Source organism: Lepidochelys olivacea (assembly GCF_965140295.1).
Source record: "Lepidochelys olivacea isolate rLepOli2 genome assembly, chromosome: 3".
Classification (NCBI taxonomy): domain Eukaryota; kingdom Metazoa; phylum Chordata; order Testudines; family Cheloniidae; genus Lepidochelys; species Lepidochelys olivacea.
In genome coordinates, this window is record NC_140413.1 from 29280092 (window position 1) to 29296909 (window position 16818).

The 16818-nt window shown below is 42.4% G+C and overlaps 1 protein-coding gene across 1 annotated transcript in view; it reads right to left on the bottom strand.

The window, feature by feature from the left end:
- LPIN1 (lipin 1) overlaps nucleotides 1-16818 on the bottom strand; it is a 108321-nt gene that overhangs the window by 73191 nt on the left and 18312 nt on the right. Inside the window, exon 2 of the mRNA XM_084624308.1 lies at nucleotides 3752-3808. Coding sequence (XP_084480434.1) covers nucleotides 3752-3808 — 57 coding nt within the window. The remainder of the gene's footprint in view (nucleotides 1-3751; nucleotides 3809-16818) is intronic.

The following is a 16818-nucleotide window of genomic DNA, read 5'->3' on the forward strand; positions in this document are numbered from 1 at the left end:
AGAGACTTGTTTCCATTCCTGCTGCACTTCCCTTGGTTCCCATGTAAATCTACCAGCTAGGAACAACTCTTTGTCCTTAAGAACTTGATTTTAGTTATAGAAGATAAGCTTGTTTTAATATTACTTGCTTAGCGCTGCCAGTATGATCAGCACTCTACATCACATATAAATAAAGATAGTCTCTATGCTGAAGAGCTAACAATCTAAAAATGTTTGAGCCAGATTCTTAGTTCATGCAAATCAGCATAGCTCCACTGACACAAGTCAAGTTCTGCTGATTTACATCAGCTGAGGATCTGGCCCACTATTTTGAATATTTTGTACAAGTTACTTTAAAAATGCATGTTTCTGTATTTAACACCACATTGATAAAACAATAGAAAAACAAGAAACAGATGCAGAAGTATCTACCTCTAGAGCACCAGAATAACACAAAGGCCTTCTCAGAAAACAGAAAGAAAATAAAATTAATAGAATAAACAAACAAAATCTTATCCACAGATAGCTCAGAGTCATGACAGCATACATGACTGCCTCTGAGCTACACTTTTTGGACATCCAGGTTTTCCCCATCACACTCACATTCTGCAATATGGTCATAACAAAACAAAGCTTCCTAAGTACTCAGAATGGTGATAGCAGATGTCAGTCCCCTACAACCATAGATGACAGCCCAGCTCCTTCTCAGAATTTTCATTGAAATATTCTCCGGTGTGGATGGAATCATGTAATCCAATGACTGCACAGGGGCCTGGGCCAAATTACAATTTGACTCATTTAATTCTGTTTACCTTAACTCCCCTTGTGAATCCAATTGTATATTGTGTTCTTCCCTTCCTGTTCCAAGACATTGGGTAGCGTCGTGGTGTGCTTTTAAGCAGATGACATGTCTCATTCCAGGATCAGGTGCACTTTAGTGTACAGAGTGATTTTTTGTGTGTCAAATGTTTTGAGATCCTCTGTTTCCTAGAGCAGAGTGGGGTTTCCTAATCTCCTATTATTTCATTTCAATGCAACATTTAGAAGGCAGCTATTCTTAAAAGACCACTTCTCCCCTTCTGTTCCATTTTGCTATATATAACATTCCAGTAGTACACAGGACAAAAGGTGAGGAGTCTAGCTATATGGAACAACAATGATACCAAAGAAAGAGGAAATCAAAATCTAACTCAGACAAAACATACATTCATAATGTATTCCAATACTACATAATTATAGAAACGTAGGGCTGGAACAGACCTCGAGAAGTCATCAAGTCCAGCCCCCTGTGCTAAGGCAGGAACAAGTAAACTTTGACCATCCCTGACAGATGTTTGTCCAGCCTATTCTTAAACACCTCCAATGACGAGGATTCTACAATCTCCCTTGGAAGCCTATTCTGGAGCTTATCTACATTTATAGTTAGGAAGTTTTTCTAACCAAATCTCCCTTGCTGCAGATTAAGCCCATTACTTCCTAGACTACCTACAGTGGACATGGAGAACAATTAATCAGCCCTTCGCATATTTGAAGACTGTTATCAGGTATGCCCGCCTGCAGTCTTCTTTTCTCAAGACTAAACATGCCCAGGATTTTTTAACCTTTTATCATTTTTGTAGCTCTCCTCTCCAGTTTGTCCACATCTTTAAGTGTGGTGCCCAGAACTGAACACAGTACTCCAGTTGAGGCCTCACCAGTGCCGAGTAGAGCAGGACAATTCCCTCCTGTGTCTTACCTACAACACTCTGTTAATACACTCCAGAATGATGATAGCCGTTTTTGCAAAAGCATCATATTGTTGACTGATCTTCAATTTGTGATCCACTATAACCCCCAGATCCTTTTCTGCGGTACTACAAACTAGCCAGTTATCCCCTATTTTGTAGTTGCATTTGATTTTTCCTTCCTAAGTAAAGTACTTTGCATTTGTCTTGATTGAATTTCATCTTGTTGAATTCAGACCAATTCTCCAATTTACCAGGGTCATTTTTAATTCTAATCCTGTCCTGCAAAGTGCTTGCAACCCCTCCCAGCTTTATATCATCTGCAAATTTTATGCTTTGCACTCCATTATCCAAGTCAATAATGAAAATATTGAATAGTACTGGACTGACCCTTGTGGGACCTCACTAGATATTCTCTTCCAGTTTGACAGCAAACCATTGATAACTACACTTGGAGTACAGTATTTCAGTGTGCAGAATAGCAGAAATAAATTCTCCATTCTTATAGACCAAACAAATATGGGCACTGATGAGCTGCCAAAAGCTGAAGAACTGGTTCCTTCAGTCACTCTGGGTCTTTGGCGGCACTTCGGCGGCAGGTCTTTCAGTCGCTCCGGCTCTTCGGCGGTACTGAAGGACCCGCCGCCGAAGTGCCGCCAAAGACCTGGAGCGAGTGAAGAACCAGCCACCAAAGACCCGGAGTGCCGCCAGTTGAGTAAAAATTAAAAAGGGATTCTCAGGGGAGCCTCCCCAGCTGAGAGCTCAGGCAGGCCGGACAGGACAGTCCTGCGGGCTGGAGTTTGCCCACCCCTTTAACAACTGGTTCTAAACCAGCTTCAAAATTTAACAACTGGTTCATGCGAACCGGTGCAAACCGGCTCCAGCTCACCACTGAATATGGGTGCATATCACAAGTGCAGGTGAGATTGTGTTGGAAGGTTTGGAATCTCATCTGGCTGCAGATCCACATTTTTCCAGAAACTTACTTCACTTTTGGGGTGAAGAGGTTAGATCTGGAGCATTGATTCAGACTTTCTTTAGTTACCAGTAATCTGATTTCCAGAAGCTACAGTATCGTCTGAGCTTCTCTCTAGCATCTGAGCTCTTTTCCTGACTTGTTCTGCAGGAGTTTTGGATTCCCAGGTCATTGCTTTGTTTACCTAGCTCATCCACTGAGATGAAGGTCCAAATCTAACCCATTCCAGCTCTGGTCCACCTTAAGCTTTCTTTCTGTCTATTCCAGTCATCCACCTGTCCACAGCATCTTCATTCCATTGTCAATCCCAGATTAAACATATAGGGCTAAATCATCAACTGGTGTAAATTGAAATCCTGACCCCAATCTGTCCTGTCTAAACAAAAAGGCTGCTGGGCTGTACAAGCCATCTGGCCTGCACAGAAGGGGCATCGTGAGACAAAGATGAGTCAGCCACAACACCCGAGAGCAGAGTTGTTCCCTAGTAGCTCTGGGTCATGGACTTCCCATACCAGATTTCAGACAGTCCTGCCTCTAAGCTTCCTGCCCCTCAACCACAGTGAGAGTATTTCCCAGCAGCATTTTATTTTTCTTAAGAAATATATTCGAAAGACACTGACAGAATTCTTCCGTTGTTGCCTCGATCTTCCTGTTTTAACGGATCGCTCCTTGTAATGGCAATGCAATGGTGGCCCTGACCACGCCTATGAAGTGGAACTCTCCCCACATCATCCCTGTTCAATGGTTCTCGTGTCTGATTCTATTCTCCTCTCTCAGGGCAAGTTCTTCAAAGTTTCCCTGCTGCTGCCATTTTCCCCTCCCCTGCTAGTGACAACCACATTAGGGGGTCACCCGTTTTTGCACAGCCTCACCAACCAGCAGGGCGGTGTTGGTATCTCATGCAGACAGCTATGTTGGGATATGGGGTGTTGGGATAATGGAAGCTGGGGCAGGAGCTGAATGTGGGCCTGTGCATCTTACTGCAGACTGAGCCACACAAGGCCCAGCACCAGCCCCACCTGTAGGTACTACAGTTAAAATAAATAGCGGTAACAATTGAAATCACACTCACGTTCAAGTTACAAGTCCAAACGTTTCGGATCCAGCCAGGATCCCTCATCAGTGGAATCTAAAAGAAAATAAACAAAGAGAAATGGTGAGAAATAAAACTTAGCAATTAAAATGGGTTGGCACATCCATGCATCAACGAACTCTCTTTGGAGTCTCTCTGCTGTAATACACGTCTCCTCCTGCATCTTTCATGGGGTGTAAGACACTTATGTTGCCATCGTGTCCATTATAACCTTTTAGCTACATTGAAAACAAGTTTCAAAAACTTCTGCTTTTTTCTCTAGCTCTAGAAGTCCATTTTCGCAACCAGTGTACAATGGCAATGTGCCACACAAGTCAGAGTACCTGGGAGCACTGGACCTCTGGCCTAATCAGACACCCTACTCTTTTGTAGGGTGCTCTGGCCAGTGCAAAGGGTAGAGGCCAAGCTGTGAACCCACATGCTTTGCTTTTGCATCCCATTTGAGGACAATAGGGAACAGATTCGTTCCTCCAACCCAGCCCACATTCACTGCTCTGGCAGAATATAGGGGCCACTAATGCACCCCAAGGGGGCAAGGAAGAATTCCCCCAAAGCAGGCACAGCATAGGACTGCCATAGGTATTTCAGTCCCCTTGGAGCAGCCCAGAAACCAGAGGGTGCAAAGGTGATGTAAAGCCATCTCTGCCCCTCATCCCCCAGGGTTGCACCTTGTGTTCTGTGCCTCCAGGAGGTGCAGCACAGAATTGAACCCGAGGACTGTGTCTAGCCCCAGCACAGGAATACAAGAGAGTGGGAAAGGTTCCTGGCACCCTAGCTCACCGCCCCCCCCCCATCATCTAGGCATCCATCCATGGCATTTAGCCCTACATGTCCTAAAGATCAAATGCAAAAATGTTGTTAATGTTTATTCAGCTGATGTGTTGGATTGCTGCTTATTCCACAGTTCATAGTTTTCTCCCTGTCTTGGTCCACTCTTCATTGTCTTGGTAGGTTGGCACACGTAATAAAAAAAAAACAAAAAACAAGGAAAGAACTCACATTTAGTCCTTCAGGGCTCTGATCAGCGTAAGCATTAGTGTGGTTCAATAAACTTAGCCCCTGATCCTACAAGGATTGATGTATTCACTTAACTTTATGGACTGTAGGTGAAATCCTGACCCCATTGGTGGCAGTGGCAAAACTATGATGGTACGTCTCATACTGTGTAAACTTAAGCAGATATGTTAGCATCTGCAGACTCAGAGTCTTAGGGTTGCAAACAGCATCTGTAGCTTGGACTTCTTCTGCAGGAGTAATATTTTTAAATTAGTGTAGAAAATAATCATTTCATGTATAAAGCACACTACAGCAAAACATGATACAATGAATTAAAACGTAATCAAAATATTTAAAAGCCTCCCACTTTGAAAGAGATTAATAGAAATGAGGGAATCCACTAAAAAAAGAAGGGAAAAGGGACTGGAAGGAAAGGCACTAATCATATGGGATCCATAAATGTGGTGTTAACTGAAGCTGAGCAAATCCTTTACAACATTTTTCCATCAATATTAATTCAAAATCAAACATAGCCGAGTTTGCAGCCTTTGTGTGTTCTGCAAACATTCAAATTCGCAAGCTTCTGACGCATGAATGCTTTCAAAAAAATTAATATTACCCTTTAATAACATTATTTCGTTATACAACGCCCAAAAGTGTGCTAGGAACCTTCCAGAGCAAATAAAAAGGCATGACATGATTCCTGTCCTAAAGAACCTAATTTGGACATGCCTACGCAAGTAAAAACAACAATAGGGGGAATCAGAGACAGAAGAACAAGAGTCACAGTAAAAGTTCACCCAATTCTGGGTAGGTGCCATTCTTAAAGATTCCATTAAACATGTATGGGTATTACAAACACATTATAGATAGATACATATATTTGGATAACACAGCCTGTGGGTGACCGGGAGCAGGGAAAGTGAAGGAGAAGCTGTTGGAAGGGAGGTAGTCCATTTGCAGCTTCTGGGGACAGTGAGCACAGGGGAAGGGTTTGGGCTGTGGGTAAGATCCCAACCAGGAGAGTAGGGGGCCTGACACTTTCCCCTCCCACACTCCCTGTTGTGAGGGATGACGGCTACAACAACGCCCCAAACTGAAGGCGGAGGGCGGCGGGTAGGAAGTGGCCCAGGGAGAGCTGGTCAGGTGCACCAGAAAGAGGCGTCTGAGACACTCCATGCCCTCTCCCCCTTGGGCCTTGAGCTGGGACCTGGTGGAATGGTAGAGTCTGGGTCCCTCTTCCTTCCCCTCCCCCTCCATTTGGGGAACAACGGACTGCAGTTTGACTGCTGGGCCCACTGACCATCAGGCAAGTCCATCCCAGGACTTTGTGGGTAGAAAGACAAGCCGCAGCCTGCCCACTAGACCTGCTGGCCTCCAAGTGAACCCTGCTCCACATAGAAAGTGAGTTTTAGAAGGGATCTGAGTGATGAGAAGGTGGTGGCTCGGCAAATAGCTCTTTGGTGTGTATAATACTACCTTGCACTTCCAGAGGAATCGTCTATTTAAGGATTACAACATGATGTTCTCGCATCAATGTACTGAACCCCAGAACATCCATGTGAGGTCAGTAAGTAGTATTAACCTCATTAACCTCATTTTCCACGTGATGAAACTGAAGCACAGAGAGATTAAATAATTTACCCGAGGCTACACAGAAAGTCTGTTTCAGAAGTAGAAGCAGATCTCTCAACAACCAGTCCCTGCACCTTAACTATAAAGCCTGCCTTCTCCTCCTGATGCTGTGTAAACACTATACAAGATGATAGGAAAGAGAAGGTTTTTTTAAACAGCATGTAAAGATTAAAAGACCCAGCTCAGCATCTAATACAAAAATCAGGGAATTAAAAAAAACATGTATTATAGACAAAAGAAGATGAAGCTATAAAACCCATTCTTGATTTGGCTGATGATGCTTTTGAATGAATGGAGAATACTAATATAAGTAATTTTAGTGAACTTCGCAAAAAGAAAAGGAGTACTTGTGGCACCTTAGAGACTAACCAATTTATCTGAGCATAAGCTTTCGTGAGCTACAGGTCACTTCATCGGATGACGTGAGCTGTAGCTCACAAAAGCTCATGCTCAGATAAATTGGTTAGTCTCTAAGGTGCCACAAGTACTCCTTTTCTTTTTGCGAATACAGACTAACACGGCTGTTACTCTGAAACCTTAGTGAACTTCATAATTGCCCCCTGTGAGAGGGGGAGTTCAGACTTGGTCTAGTGGAGCCCTGTCCCTGTTTGAGAGGCATTGGCAGGGAGGCCATGCCCTGTGTCCTTCTACTGCCTTTTCTGGACAAAGTTTCTGCCATCTCTCTTGATTTTCTTTCCCTCCCCTTTGCTACAGTTCTTTTTTCCTTCTCAAGCTTTTTCTTCTCTGGGTTTTTTTAAGTGATCTCGGGGTGTTACTTTCTTTTCACTCTTGTTTCGTAGCTCTCCCTGCCCTATTTCCCCATTCTCCAGAAGGTTACACGCTGTGTGAAGTGGTGGATCAGTTTGTGCCTCCATAGGGCTAGGCTACAAGGCTCATGCCACTGAACTGAGTTCTGCAAAAGCTGAGAAATTTTGGGGTGGCAGATTGCTACCTCCACATGTAGCCCATTCCAGAGAAGTTGCTTGCATGTCTGAGTGCATTAGGGGCTCGGGTGGGACCAGGGAGGGAAGGCCGGTGGCTTGCACGGGGCTGCCTGCTTCGTGACCCAGAACCCAGGACCAAGTATACAAGGGGTGGTTCCTGAATCATGCATATTTATCCACCCCTACTGTCCTCTTTCTCTGCCCTGAACCTACTGGACTAGTCTGGGGCCTAAATAGCTTAAAAACACTGGTCAGTTGAGTTTAATTATTTTTAAAATAAAAAAATGTCTGTACTTATTAATGGGTTAGTGCTTTTTACCAGCAGTAATGTTAAAAAAAAATGTTCTTAATAAGTTAGACAAGCCATGAAGTAAACACATTTCCGAACCCCTGTAGCAGGAATTGCCACTGGCAAACATAATTGTTCATTAGTAGAAGTCAACAGTATGTTGCAATCAAGTGAGTACAACATAGTACATACAATAGTACCAACTGCCTTCCAATTCAAATCCTATGAAAAACATGAAGTAGGCACAGTCCTGAAAACATTCTGTGTATACAGATGTATCAATCACGTGGCAGTCTGGGATCCCCGCCTCTAGTTTAAGGGCACAGTTCAATACCAGTTGACAATCCGTTTAAAAGTCCAAGCAAATAATGTAACTTTCAGATACGAAAATCATGTAGCTTAATATTGTGGTTGAGTATTATTTGATATCTAGGTCCAAAGATTTAATCAAACATAAAAAATGCTTGGCTTATATCCCAGCCAGCTTACATTTCAAAAGCAACACTAAAGCAAAGATTTTATTATTATTATTATTATTCAGCACCGCCACTAGTGGGGAAATTTCGCATCTGCCAAGTGGAATCTTGTTGGCTCCCCTCTTTGTCAAGATATAAACCCACCACCTAGCTTTCAATAGGCTGAGAAAATGAAATAGATAGAAATAAGAATGATTTTAAAGAAGATATGATGCATCAGATTCTGTCTTCAGCTACACCAGAGTAAATCCATGGTAATTCTCTTGATTTCAGACAAAGAAGAGTGATTTTGTGCTTAAGGCAGCAAAATGGGACACAAGAGATCAGGGTTCTGTTTCCAGCTCCTCCTCTGAATTCCTCTGTGACCAGGGGCTTGCCATGATCTCTCCATCTTTCAGTTCCCGACCTGTGAAAAGGCAATAACTCTCCCCTGTCAACTGGTATGTTGTGAGGATAAATTGATTAATGGACATGAGAGAAATCTATAAATACTCTGTGGAGTACTAGAGGTGTGACAAAGCAGAATTTGTCCTGGTGGCCCTCATCCTGCCATCCACTACAATGGTGCAGCTGAATGGCTTTAACACCTAGTCCTATGTAAAGAATATTGCAGTAATCCAATCTCCAGGTGACAAAGTCAAGGATAACTGTAGTGCAGTCCTTGTTCAAAAGGAAAGTCTACAGATAGGCAGATATGGTGGTGTGGGGCAGGAACCCTTGACCTCTGTTCTTCCATGGGGATCCAACAACATTCCCTCTAGTCATTGTTTTCAAAGCAGATTTATATCAGAAGAGTGTTATAGGTGGGGGAAAATAAGAGTAGGAAGGATGCTATATGTAACACAGGTGATGTCCTGCTTATGCCATATAGCATGCAGGAAACTACCAATATTTAATACATCCCTACATATTTTCATAGCAATAAAATCAGATACCTAGTTCTTTGAAATGTGTCCATCTACTAGTAGTTCCCTGCCCTTAGGCCAGATTTTAATTCATTTTGTCAACCTTCCTCCTCTTTCATGACACTGCATTAGTCACTCAGATAGAAAATGCTCAAATGGCTCACTAAAACGTCTGTGAATGACACATCTATTCGCGTGTGATAGTCAGCATTTCCTCATCCTCCCCAAACCATTTTGGTTATACAGTGATTTTGAAGATGCAGCTAAATTGTCAGGCTTAACACCTTCCCTGCTACATCCATCTGCTTGTTTCTTGGCTACCATTTTAAACAGTGGCGTCAATAGAATGCTACTACATACCAGGTATACAGGGCAGCACAGGAAATGAGTGAGCCGGATGTACTGTACGCGTACCTGGTACTATAGCATTTAAAATCTTTATAAACCTTTTGCCCATGGCTCACCTGTCTGTCAATAACTTTAAAAACAATTTTACAGCTTTCCAGCTCTCAGGGATCCTTCCCCGCCCCCCGCCCCTCCCCCATCCCCCAACATGCACACACTCATACGCCTCCATTCACACACATACACAAAAAATGCAGCTATCCCTTCCTGGAAACTTTGGGGAGTACAGAGAAGAAAGAGCTGCAGAGCCACTGGCAAGAGTGAGGATTAGCCAGTGGAAGGCAGGAAGAACTCCCACAGCAGAGCCAATCTGAGGAAGGGGGACAAAGTGACCTTGGTGAGGTGGAGTAGGGTGAAAATGACAAATAACTACATGAAACAGATCATCTCAGAAAAGGTTATTTTCTTCAAGTCAGTTGATGCAAATAAGTGAACCGGGCTGTTTCTAAACACAGTAATCGTCAAACCTTTTATATACAGGTTCTGGACTAGAACCTCCACAGGTGTAAGCTGGTGTAATACTACTGAAGTCAACAGAACCATATCAATTTACACCAGCAGAGGATCTGGCCTTATGTAGCCAATCTGGAGAATACATTTATTTTCCCTGTGCTATTTTATAAACAGTGTGGACCAAATTCATCCCTGCTGCAATTCCCTTGGCATCAGTGCAGTTACACCAGGGGGTGATTTTGAGCCAGTGCCTTTAAGATTGTAGAAGGAAAAACAAGACATCTTGAGAAATATCAGGTGACTTAGGGACATACACTCTGGTCAAACAGGCCAAACAGCTGAGCTAAACCTAGATCCGTGTTTATGTTTACAAGCTTGAGAGGTTTGTGACATCCCCAAGCACCATAGCATCCTGATGTAACAAAAGAATTCATCACTGTAATGCCGATACTTAGTTGTACTGTTCTTGAAATAACACAGTGCACTGTTTGTTTATATATTCAGTCTCTAGTAAATTTTATCATAGGCAAAGCACAAATGCCTTATGGAAGCTTGCTGGGGCATGTAAAATAAGAAAAGGGGCATTTCTCTATATTCATCTGTTTTTCATGTGAATCTGGGCACGGGTTTTAGCACTTGCTGAGTCTGTGCATGGGATCAGGAGCGAAACAGCAGGAGGCTTTGTTTCACACAAGGGAAACGTGAACAAGCCTTTAATTTTGTGAATGGAGCCCTTTGTCGTTTTGTCGATTGCACCTGTTTCCATAGTGCTGTATAAACGTGCTGGAGGCACGTATGAGGTAATGGGCCAGATTTGAGCTAGGAATAATGGGGGTGGGACAAGCTGCTGGAACACTTTGTCTGGTTGCTGGTAGAATTTTAAAAAGACAGTTTTCCTATTCACTTTGGTCTGGTAGTGATGTTCCCTCTGGCCTGTCAGTAGAGCACCTGTTTAGCTGGCCCCAGATATGACAGTTCATACGGTATATTAGTAACCACAGTTTCTTATGCCTCCCCGCCTCCCAACCAGGGAATGAATCCAGTAGATCTTAGGTTGTAGACATCCTGGCCATGTCCCTTCCCTCCTGGCCTGTCTATCGACCCTTATCAGTGTTCCCATGTATCTCACACTCTTGTTCTGTTTCTCCCAAGACTACAGAAAATCCCTACTTGGTGTCCTAATTGCAGTTTATCGTCTTCATGTTTCCAACAAACCATTTATAGGGTATGTATTTCTCAACTGACCATAGTTTGTTCCATCCAGTAGAGGACAGTGGTTCACATAAGCTATCCAGCCACACTGCAGTCCTCTGCCACACAAAACTGCATGAGGGATTTTGAGACCACAGAATGTAGCTACCCAAATTAGAATCTAGCCAAGAAACCAAATGTCAAAGTGTTAAACAATTCCCAATGATCATTCACATTTTTCTGGTTAAATTCTTCTTCCCATTTGATTTGGCTCACAATTATTTTCAGCTTTGTGAAAGTGGCCCCTTTTTAAAACACCGAGTATGTATGTAACTTGTATGGACTTTATTATGTTTGCACATTATAAATGTGATCAAGACTCAAGCCATTATTTTTTAGTTCTGTAATCGGTTCCTCTTTATCTGTTGCGACAAGATATAATATAAAATTCCCCCAATTTGGATGCAACACCTTCTGAGTTGGGAAATTCTCATCTACAATATTTAGAAATTCCAAGGATGTTTTAGTGCTGGCAGCATGAGACCACCAGCCTATGTCACTCAGATATAAATTCCCCTTGATCATGAAGCTTCTTTTCCTACACGTTATAGAGAGGTGTACAAGGACCCCATCATCTGGTTCTGAGTGTGACTTGGTGATCTAGTGAAGTGTGTAAAAGAAGGCGAATATTTACTGAGGGTAGCATGAGCGGATGTAGTTTGGAGCTAGGGAGCAATATTTTGTAAGGAAACATACATGATTTTTTTTTCTTAATAAAATCTCAGACTAGGAAATCTCAGACTGAGAAATATTCTTCGGGAGATGTGGTGAAAACCCTATCAGCTAAAACATTTAAAATTAGACTAGAGAAAGTATGTACATATACTGTAGGAAATAATGCTGCACTAGCCAAGGGATGGGCTAAATGACCTAATAGGCCTTTTCAGCCCTAATTTCTGATTCAACTGTTTCAGACATCAGTGCAATGTAGTGACTGTATGATGTCGTCTGGACACTGACACTGAGTAATTCAGTACTTTTCTGACAATAGATGCAATAAACAAAATGATTCATTCATGAAGTAATCAGGTCATTTAAAACTGTGCTAATAATTAATCCCTCCCTATTTATTTAGGAACAAAGGGTGCGGCCCCCAAGTCCTTCTGCTTTTCCATTGATGCCATCTGGGACAACCTTCCTTTCCTTCTTTCACTCCCACCTCCACTCCCTTTCCCAGGCAACCCCTTATTCACAGACTGTTAGATTCAGAAGAACTCAGGAAACGGATGCATATTTTCAGGAAACATCAGGCAAGAAGCTACACGCTACTAGTAGTTCCCTGCTTTTAGTGCAGATTTTAATTTGTTTTGCCATGTCATGAAGAGCTTTCTCAACCATCTGTTGGGTGATGCAAGCATTGTAAAGCACTTGCCACTGCATCAAACCGCAAGCCTAATTTTTGTTAATATCTTTTTTCATTTTGAATTAACCTGTTTGTTTCACTAGCTTTTGATTTCTGAGCTATTTAACTGTATTGAAGGTCTCAAGTTTTACAATCAAGCTTTTGGTAATTAGAGAAATTTAAAATATTACCCACTTTGCACAATTTAAATGTCATATTTAAGCAACTGTGGCTAAAAATTATTTGATCAATTGCCTTCAAACTTTCCAATGCCCTCTGTCCCCCAGATGTTTAGTATACCTTGAAAGTAATCACAAAAATACCTATTCCATGCAAAGTTATCATGGTAATGAATATAGGGCTTTTACTGGAACTCTGGGAGCAAACTTAACTATGGAATTATTATTGAGTGGTCCATATTCAGGGTAATTTTTATTGCTCTATAACTCAAAATCAGCTTGAACAATTTTCTTCAGACTTTTCTGAAAAAATCGCAGTTGAGGTGCCATTCTGAGAAAAATCCATTGCTACAAACACAGGCAGAATAACTGAATAAATCAAACAAACATGCAAATTTGGACTTCAAATCCTCTACATAGTGTAGAGCTAAGAAAAACCATCTGTCACAATGGTGAAGTTTAGGACTCTTATGTTCTCACTATGCTGCGACTAGACACCAGAAGGCAAACTGCTTAAAAGTACAGTATAACTGCTGTAAATAGATACAATAATTGTTAATTACTTTGCTTAATTAATCCTATTTTCCTGCAATAGAGTATGTCCAGAAGTGTTTAGAACTTGACTGTGTGGAAAGTTTGGAAGGGTAGTAACAAGCCATTTTTGGAGCTAGAGGGAAACAAAAAAATTTTAGACAAGTGAAAGTATCAAATCAGAGTGGTAGCATTAAAATGAGTTTATTAATGTTTGCAAGGAGCTTTGAGTTCCTTGGATGGAAGGTACTATAGAGATGTAAGTATTGTTTATTATTTAAATACTGTATAAATAATACTAGATGATTAAAACCAAATCTCAACATTTTTGAAAAAGGAAAGTACAAAAATTATAAAAAATATCGGGTGAGAACCTGGGAAAACTTAAAAACTTGAAAATAAGCCGAGCCAAAATCTGGGAAGCAAGGAGGAGGAGGAAGCCCACAGTCTAATGAGAGTTCCAGCTCATGTGATGTATTTCTCTCACTACAGTTGTGCACTATGCAATACTATTTCTGAGAAAAGGAAGGTGATCGATATGAACCAATCAAAATACAGTACAGCTCTGCTGACTATTAAAACATACATTCACAACAACAGGAGGACCTCTGCCCTCGTTTGCTAAAGTTCTCAGCCAACAGTATTTCAGCTCATTGAAGAGTGGTGACACAAATCTGCATACATGAATATGTTTTGGAAATCTTTAAAGACATGTCAATAAAATGACTGTTTGGGGAAGAATATAGTAAGTGAAGCAAAAGAAAAACAGGTGCAAATTCTGTGGTCTTTACTTGCTTGTGTGTGTGTGTGTACAAAAAAATCTAATTGTAAATTAGGCAAAAAAAAACCAGAAAACAGGCTACGTCTACACTGCACTCCAGGACAGAGCATGGGGGTTTGGAAAGCAGTGCACACCAAAATGCTTGTCTGTAACTCCCAGGTGTGGACATTGCAGGCGTGAACTAAAAGATTCCTAGTTCCCGTCAATATAGTTCTACTTGAAGAGGACTATGGTGCCACAAATTAAGACACTTTTAGTTGACTCCCTCATTGTCCACATGGGGAGTTACAGAACAGCACTTTGGTGTACACTGCTATTTACACCCCCTGTAGTCTGAACTGTCGGGCAGTGTAGACGAGCCCATAGAGTTTTACTTGTTATTCAAGTGCCTAGTCTAGTCTATTTTACATGGTCAACCTCCTATCATTTCTCTTGTCAGGCTATTCCACACTTTCCAGCCCAATATTTTCCTTCAGTAACCTGAGTCCCCTGCATCATGGGTCATTGGTCGGTCCATATCACTTACACTGGTATCCATCTTTGACATCAATCACCATCTAGTGTTGTGTCCACACTTGTCTTTGGGGAAATATCCCACCATTGATTTATCAGGGGTGCAGCTCCACAGGTGGTCACGCCAGCAGGAGATTTTGAGAACAGCAGCATTGACAATTTGGTATTTCTACCACCTTGCTACCTACAGCTGCTCAATGTGGGCTTAGTAGTAATAAGAAACAAAACAAAACACAACGCTGAGTGGTACCTTGTCTACTCTAGTGCTCCTGTTGCTGATTGAGCCACGACAAAGTTGGTGAAACAGTGCCAGAGTTTAAATAGTTGGTGTACTTAAGGCCAAATTGTGTCACATGGGATATCTGGCTTTAGGAATGTCTTTGGGCTTTTCATTCCCTAGGCTTGGCTGCACCATGGAAATGAAAGGTCTGGACTCCTGAACTACAAGCCTACTGTAGCTACCGGTGAAGTGGCTTTGATGACAAGACCAGAGACCTACCTTCTTTGCCAGAGGATACTGCCACAGCCTCCACTGTGGGTGTGGGTGGAGAAAGAGAGGAGGTTTGCATGCATAATGAAGTCACAATGGTCTTCAGGACTCCTTCTGAATCAGCTTTCATTCAGGGATTTGCAATTTAAGGGAACACCCATTCTCAGAGGAATACAGGAGTAAACAGCTCAGTGAAAAAACAAACACTTCCTAATACTCCATGCAAATATGATCTATTTTAAAACTAGCTCAGAGGACCAAGAGGCTTAAAAAAGAGCCTGCACAGTGACAGCAAAAATATTTGCTTAACCCAAGCTGTAGCATATTTGTTCTCATTTTGCTCTTTCTTTGTGTAATACCTGTAATATAATCCTCCTTATGTGAAGAAATTCCCGCAGAAGGCAAACACAGAGATCGAGTGGCTCATGCTTTATTTCCAGCTGACCAAAGAGGACCATACTTTTGCACCCCTTATTATGATGATGATGCCAAAGATTTCATGATGTTGACCAAAAGTGCTATCAATTCAGTGGAAATGGACAAAATGTTTCAACTGTGCTGAAATTTGTTATTGTTGAAACAAGTCTGACTATTCACAATGTCACTAGTGCTCATAATACAAAATATCCAATGTATTCTTGTAAAGAATTGAACATAAAGAGCTTGTTTCTCTGCTTCTACCAGTGTACAGCCCCAATTCAGTGAGGTGCCCAACTTTAACTATATTGGTAGTTCTATTAACTTCAGCAGGGGTATTCATATGCTTAAAGTATCGGGGGTAGCCATGTTAGTCTGTATCCACAAAAACAACAAGGAGTCTGGTGGCACCTTAAAGACTGACAGATTTATTTGGGCATAAGCTTTCGTGGGTAATAAACCACTTCTTTGGATGCATCTAAAGAAGTGGCTTTTTTACCCATGAAAGCTTATGCCCAAATAAATCTGTCAGTCTTCAAGGTGTCACCGGACTCCTTGTTGTTCATGTGCTTAAAGTCAGGCACATGTTTAAGCATCTTGCTGAAGCAGAGTTTAAGCAGAAGTAACTCCATTACAGGCAACGGAATGACACTGGAGTAAAAGTGGTGTAAGTGAGCAGAGCATCAGAGCTGGAGATTGGCTTCAGTGCTTTGGCCAATGAAGGAACCACCGAAGACTACGCTGCAGTAGAGATGGGTAGAAACACTGATTGTGGAACATCTGATGAGGCTTTGCCCGAAGTGGTCTCCCAGGGTTCAAGAAGGCAGAATACTCAATCCTCACAACAGCCTCAGAGCACCAGTCGTCCCCATTGCCACTGTATCCACCCACCCAAGCCCTGTGGGGGCATGAGGTGTCAGCCTCAGTCTTGGATCAACCAGCTCAGCTTCTCCCTCCCTCAGTCCTCCCTTCACAGTTGTATTCAGGGTCCCTTAGCCCCTAGAGGTGGGGTGTCCTTCCATGAAGGGTCCCTACATTTCCCCTCAGGTCAGGGCAGGCTCTTCCAGGCCTCTGGAGGTGTGGCGGGATTAAGTGAATCAGAATGGGGATTTATACACTATTACATGAATACCGGTGCCACCCATAACACTGCCTGGGCAACCTGTGACAGACGTACTTCTGGCCCAGCTTGTGACGTGTTTTCTGTAATATCCCACTACTTCCTTTTCCGGAAGTTATGTCCCCTTTTCATTTTCCTGCTCTGCATGTCTCCTCCTTGCCCGTAGGCCAAAGCACTCTCCCCAGGTGTGGGAGTGCTGCCCGTATGACACCGAGCCAGCCCCCTCTGAATAGCACTACAGCATGGAGTGGCATGAAGGTGACAAACCGGGCAAACACAACATGAAAGTCAGTGCAGATAATCAAAATGCAGTTGGTTT